The 7,114-nt window shown below is 34.7% G+C and overlaps 1 protein-coding gene across 8 annotated transcripts in view; it reads left to right on the forward strand.

Annotated features, from left to right (window-relative positions):
* The window catches only part of LOC122711195 (QRFP-like peptide receptor), a 49,622-nt gene extending 42,843 nt beyond the window's left edge, over positions 1 to 6,779 (forward strand). The window contains exons 7-11 of one of the 8 annotated variants that reach the window (XR_006346058.1): positions 895 to 1,021; positions 2,313 to 2,473; positions 3,749 to 3,865; positions 5,054 to 5,180; positions 6,116 to 6,779. Coding sequence is in view for 6 of the 8 variants with exons in the window: in XM_043929725.1 (XP_043785660.1) it covers positions 895 to 1,021; positions 2,313 to 2,473; positions 3,704 to 3,865; positions 4,089 to 4,128 (490 nt within the window). In the remaining 2 variants the exon portion in view is untranslated. Of the gene's footprint in view, positions 1 to 894; positions 1,022 to 2,312; positions 2,474 to 3,703; positions 3,866 to 4,088; positions 4,645 to 5,053; positions 5,181 to 6,115 lie in introns of those variants that run through there. The other 7 variants (XR_006346057.1, XM_043929727.1, XM_043929726.1 and 4 more) reach the window with 7 other exon arrangements.
* The last annotated feature ends 335 nt before the right edge of the window (positions 6,780 to 7,114 follow it).

Consider the following 7,114-nt stretch of genomic DNA (forward strand, 5'->3'; position numbering starts at 1 on the left):
AAATAGGATTTTTATTGGAAACCGTAAGAATTAATTTCCCGTGTAATTGATAGAAATTTATTTTATTAAAACGCATTGTATTCGTTGAATTTTAATTTTACATCTCATTTTCGCACGTCGAGAGATAATCTTTTACGAGCTTTTCTTTCTAATTCTCTCTCGTTGAAAAAATTCGCGATTATTTTTTGAAAATAATTCAAACATTTGAACGGAGCAAGAATAATACTTTAATAATGGAATAATTAAAGGGAATCTGTGGTGAAGATAAATCTTGTGAAATTTTACAAATGTTTCCACGTTTTTTCCACACCGATTTCTCTTCGACCATTCCCTTCTCAACTCTATATAAAATTTCCTTTCCGTTCAATTTTATTTTTATACAGTTCATCGATGCTTCGTCGTAAAAATCAACCCATTCGACGCATCCATCCCACACACTCGGCATATTCTCTGTCCGTGCAACTCTCTGTAAACGATAATATATATATGCACACCGCAACATCGATTATCACAGACATAGATGGGATCTGATATCTTAGGGGACGTCTAACGGAGGAGTTACGTTTATACCTGTCGCTTTATCGATTGGCTTAATTCGGTGTTAGAACTCACGTTTGAAATCCATGGTAATTTTGAGATCTGGAACGGTCGTAGAGTCACGCACGATCTACATTTATCTGATTACAAGAGAGATGTTTGCGTATCGATGAGAAAACGGATCGCATTGGTTCGAGCGAGAAACCTGTTCTCAATCGTGAAACGTACGAAATTCAAGTTTTACACGATAGATAAAATTCTACAGTTGTACATTTACAATGGCGTTACAATGGTTTGAAATATATAAATTTTCTACTGTTAGAAACGAAACAAAAGTATTTTCTTTTAACGTTGCAGATTGAATCCAAGTAACGTGGACGCAGAATCCATACCCATGACACAGAGGAATAGCGTGCGAAACAATAATCGTCGTTCTCAACGAGAGGACAGTCAAACAGAAGAAGAATCTCGTACGATAAGACAGGTTTGTTGGATTCGATCATCGAGCATTCGGACGAAGAATTTGGGGGGGAATTTGTCGTGATTTTATCCTCTTAAACTATTCGCTGAAACGTTCAGTTTTCAATTAAGGAGGAATTAAACGGTGATGTATCGAAGAGTTTCGTTATATTCTCAGGAATAAAGATTAAAAGAAAAATTCGTAAAATTAGATTTTTCCTCCTTAAGGATTTCGTGGAACAAATTTGGAGAATTGCCACGGAATTCGAAAGGAGGTTAATTCTCGAATTAACTCTTGGGTTAATTAAAACACCGTGTGTTTAACGTGACGAAATGAAACAAAAGCGAAAAGTCGCGGAAAGATGCGAAGTGGATGCTCGCTTAAAAAGTTTTGATTGCCATTGAAATTCGTAAAAGTTCGATACCGCTTCCCCTATTCGTTTCATAAAACACAATTTGCCTAGGAAAATCGTGCACGCTCTCATTCGAATGGTAATTATTGCGCATTTCAAGCAGCAGTTTTTTTCGGGTCAAATCAAAGTAAAGAAAAAAAAAGAAGAAAAAAAAAAAAAAAAAAAACAAGAGAGATCATTTCCTTTGTGCTAATGCAGTGTCGTTTCTCGCCTATTTTTCTCTCAACCGGGTAATTTTTTACTTATCCCGAAGAAATATTCGTTTAATATTCGTTTGATATTCGTTTATTATTAGGTATCAAAAAGTTGGAAATCGTTTATTGCGATTTATATCAGGATTATAAATATTAGATAGGATGTTCGATAAAGAGGGTAGCGTATTAAATTGTGACTAATAATAAGTAATACCTGAGAATCGAATTAATTATCGGCAAACGAAGGGAGGGAAGAGGAAAGTAAACGAATAGAGAACCTAATTAAATTTAATTGCGGCGCAACTTCGATCGAGTTTGATTAATTCGCGTAAAGTTGAGAGGAAAGTTTTTATTTCGTCGTGATATACGATCGAAAACAATTGGCAAGTAGGGCTTGTATCGATCGATGAAAGTTAGTTCACGTCGAAGGGATGAGAGAATTCAGCAACAAAGTTGCTCTCGTTGCTGCATTAAGAGACGAGCGAAAGGATCTTAATGTATTTCTAACTCTCTAAGAAAGAATGTTTCGTTACTCTTCCTATCAATTTTTACTTTTTTTTTTCATTTATAGGCCAAAGTGCCAATTTCTATATTCTCAATAATTTACGAACAATTTTAGAAATTTGATTTGAAAATTAAAAGTTGGAAAATGCAAAGCGAAATGTTATTTCAATTATGCGAATCGAAATTATAAAATTATATTGGACAGGTGGTGAAGATGTTGGTGGCCGTGGTGGTGTTGTTCGTCATTTGCTGGGGTCCAATTCTCGTGGATAACATGCTAACAGCTTATGGATACCTGCCACGCGTAAAAGTTGGCACGTACAAGCATCTTAACACCGCTTTTCAGCTGATGGCTTATTTTAACAGGTAGATCGTCCTCTTTATCAAACTTCCTCTTTGCATTCATTAGATTTAAGTTCTCAGAGAGAACAATTTACAACTTCGAGCTTTTGCGCTCGAATAGCTCTCCATAGTGTTTCGTTTAATTTCTCCATCGAGTTAACGTTCGCGTTCTATTCTCTCTATTTTCTTAAAAGGAACCGTTTGAATGGATGAAGAATAAGTTTCGAGGTGAACAAAAATATATATCTCCTTCCAATCTTTTCAATCTCCATTTTGCGAAATCGATCTAATCCATCTAATTACATTAATCAGAAAAAGATTTTTACCAAACTACAAAGGTAATATTATCATCCTACACTTTTATAAAAAAAGAGAAAGTTATAATTAATAAATATTGCACGTTGAATTACTGAAATCTGTGAACAGTGTCACAGATTAATTATATTTAATTATTTCCATAAAAATCTTCTAGACGAGATTTCCAAGAGGTTTATTATTTTATCGATTTTCATTTCACTTATTTCTATCCACGATGTAATCCAATATTGATGATCATAATCCAGACGCAATTATCGTTCGTGTAACGATGATCCTTCGTTAACATAATAATTCGTCCGCGTAACTACCCGTGCCACGAGAAAATTGCCCTTTGATTATCTTTATTACGTTAACACCACCTAAGAATCCGTAATTTCATCTCGAAACTTTTTTCTCCATTGTTCAAGCGTCGTCAAGCAATGGAGAGAGAGAGAGAAAGAGAAAAAGTTCTTAACCGCAAATTGTTCCCGTTTAGCTATTCGAGCGCAATTAAATCGATAACTTATTTTCCACATTTATCTCTGACACCCATTACTCTCTTTCGCCCAATTTTATTTCATTCGTGCTTCGCGATACGCGTCTATCTTTTATCTGTATTGACCGATATTACAGCATCAAATTGTAAATTTTAATGGTTGCATTGCCGTTCATAAGTTGTTTAACTACCTCAACGTCACTCCACACGCCACACATCCCATCATATATGAAAAATACGAATAAACTTTTGATAATCGCATTTCAAACTTTACGCTTCTCGTTCGAAGTAAAACTTAAGTAAATGCGAGAGAGTAGTTTTCAGAACGATCTTAAAACGATCTTCTCTTCCCTCCGAAGCGTTGGATAAAATTCGAAATCGTTTAAATGCTTATGAACGGGAATGTAAACGACAGGGAAGAAATGAAAAGGATACGAAACTGCGAGTGTTGCGTGTTCCAGTTGCATAAATCCAATCGTTTACGGGTTTATGTCGAAACACTTCAGGGAGAGTTTCTTGGCCGCTGCCTGCGGCAGCTGGTGGATCTGTTGTCCCCGGAGAGGGTACAGGGCGCCGGTGAAGAGGCATCCGAGCCTAAGTCAGACAAGGACGACCAGCATAAGGTACGCAGTTCCTTACTTCTCTTCTCTTCTTTTCTCTTCTCTTCTCTTCTCTTCTCTTCTCTTCTCTTCTCTTCTCTTCTCTTCTCTTCTCTTCTCTTCTCTTCTCTTCTCTTCTTCCCTTCTGCTCTCGGTTAACGGCTGAAGAACGGCTTGCGATTGAACAGTGTGAACATTGTTGTTGTTTAAAAAAAAAGGAAAGAAATATCAATATGTTAAATTTCAGATTGTTATGGAATAATATGTTCGATTCCACGAGACGGTAGCCAAGCAAAAGTATTATCCTGGTCTCCTGTTCCGCGAATGGTCTGTACATATCTGACAAATTGTTTGATCGACATCATGGAAAATATTGTTCCAGGGAGAAACCTGAGAATTAATTACGTTTCTCGATGATAATTTAAGATTTGCTATTATTGGGCAAGTTTTCGGTGCTTTTCACTCTCATCGCTTTTTGGGGAAAGCTTCTGTAAAGGTTTCGAATTTATTTGTGAATTATGTTTTTATTCTTTTTTTGTTTCTTTTTTTTTTTCATTTTTGATAAATAAAAGCGAGAGACGGGCTCGAGTTTTACGAGTCGGGAAGATTTACGAATTCGGGGGAAATTAGAGGGAGAAGGTGAGAAATGGATTGGTTTCGAAGGAAATCGGATTTGCACGTCTGATCAAACGGATCTAAGAATATTTCCAATCGTGGTGCTTTTCATTCTCGCATGCTGTAACGCGATCGAACATTAGTCACGTTACGCCGACCGAAATTTTAATAAATATTTTTATCATTAACCTGACTTTTTCTTATTTGTTAAACTGTCTTTCCAGACTTACGAAACGATCTAACGAAAAACTTATAATTTAAGAAATTACAAAACTCGATCCTTCGAATCTATCCTTCCTTTCTCTTAAAGAGATTAAGAAGAAGAAGAAGAAGAAGAAGAGGAAGAAGAATTAAATCTAACTAATTCATCCCCTTTTTTTTTCTTTTTTTCCTTTTCCACGCAGAGAACAATCGAGAAATAAAAAAAAAAATAAAATTAAATCCACCACGAAGATTTCCTTCCTCTCAAACGAGACTAATAATTTTTAATAATAATTTAACATTCTTTTCGTGAATGTTTCTAACGTTCATGGACCAACATGCCACAACTCGTAACCACGAGAAATTATGATATTCTGCTTTGAACACGTGATTCAGGTGGACGCGAAACTCCTTCCAGGAGTCGAAGTATCGAAACTCGAGCGACAACCATCTCGTAGCACATCCGTGAATTAAACAATTTGGCAACGTAGGTCCATCAGCATCCGAAATATCATATATAGAGGTAGGAGGAAACTCAGTGAAGCGCAATTTCCTGATATAGATAGAACGACGAACTCTTGAACAGTCGGCGAGATATTTGCCGGGTTTATGTGCTTTTTACTTTGATTATTGGACGCTTGGCTAAAAATCGAATCAAGGGAGTTTAGAAGGGGTTGGGAAGGGGGAGTGGGAGGGACTTTCGGTTTTCATAGAGGAACTTTAATAATGGGAATCTTCTTCCAAGCTAATCGGGTGGAAAATGGTTCAAGGTTCAAGTTTGAAGATAAAGTTTTACAGCTTTCATATTTCCTTCATATTGGAAAAATTTCATCTCCAATTTCATTTACATTATTACGATCCCGTTACGAGTATGAGTATGAAAAGTGTATCATTTTCAGGATAAATATTTGTTATTTATACGCGCAGATTTTTCTTATTTCTGAGAATTTTGTGAATAGAAATTGAAAATGAAATTTTTAACGATTTAAAAAGGGAAATGGGAAAAGCTGTGAAAAATTTATGGTTTCGTTATTTTATTTGCGTGTATTTTAATCATTCGACGCATTTTATTTTCTTTTAACCCGTTCTCTTCAAATTTCTTACATTTTTCTTATATCAATATATTAACAATATATGATTCTAATTAAATAGGCATTTAAACTATTAATTAAATTAACAATCGTTTAACAATAACAATTGAAGAAATCGTTGTCCACTAATTCCAAGATACCAAGAATGAAATCTGGCTCGAATGTTTACGCATAAATCCATAATCTTCTAATTAATTTTATCACATCTTTTAAAGATTGAACTCCAAGAAGAATTAAATTTGGGCTAAATTTCATTAAGAAAAAAAAAAAAAAAAAAAAACCCACTCAAGATTTGGCTTTACTAATTTCACAAGAAACGAATCATCCCCCTCTAATTCTTGTCCCTTTTTACCCCGTTTGCTTTCAGATGGACTTGATTATTTCGTCATGCCCGGCCCACGTCGAGGCACTTGTTTCATAGGTAAAAACTGGCCGGCCATTGAACCATGCCAGAAGAGGCTAGAAAGAGGAAGAAACCGTTCCTAATGAGAAAGACGATGCTACTTCGAGCTTACTTCGTTATTGTTGAATAATCAATTTAAATTTCGAAACGATTTTTCACCATTTTTTCGCCAAATCTCGTATCTTCCTCAAGCTGATGCAAATGCTGAATACTCATATTTGAAGGTATATGGATAAGATTTTGAAACATGGATCTGGAATATTGAAAGAACGAAACTTTCAAGATCTAACATAATTCGATATTTAAATAATAATATAATAAAATAATATAAAAATAAAAATCATATACGAATCGATAAAATCATTTACGAATCGGACAAAATCTTTTTCAATCGTCGATATTTTTAAGTGATCACGATGAAAAAGGGGAGAAACATTGCGAAGCTTGAATAGGGTAAACTCTTTCTCAAATCTCTGATTAATTGTAAAGCAATGTAATCTATGTGTCTATTTATTTGTACATACATAAATATGTATATAATATTTTTCATTATTCATAAAACTGCATGCAGATCACCATACGAAGCAAATAAAAGAAGAAAGAATAAATAAAAAAAAAAAAAAAAAAACAGATAGAAACGCATTGTACAAAGGCAAGGGAAGAAATGTCGAAATGTCGGTGTCGACATCACGCAATTGTGAGCTTACATCGATAATTATATATATATGCTCGCTCAAATTATTTAGCTATCAGTCGGAAATCTTGGCCGATTTTCGAACAATGGGAAAAAGAATCGCTCTAATCAATCGTGAAACAACGTACGTAAGCTCTTTACGTATACTTATCAATCACGGTTGACCTGTAAAATGTATCCCCAAAAAAAAATTGTATTATAATTTTTATCACGCGTTAAGGCGAATTCTCAAATTTATACTATATAATATATATGTATATTTATATGCT

Source organism: Apis laboriosa, unplaced genomic scaffold (assembly GCF_014066325.1).
Source record: "Apis laboriosa isolate Shangri-la unplaced genomic scaffold, ASM1406632v1 scaffold16_cov148, whole genome shotgun sequence".
Taxonomy (NCBI): Eukaryota; Metazoa; Arthropoda; class Insecta; order Hymenoptera; family Apidae; genus Apis; species Apis laboriosa.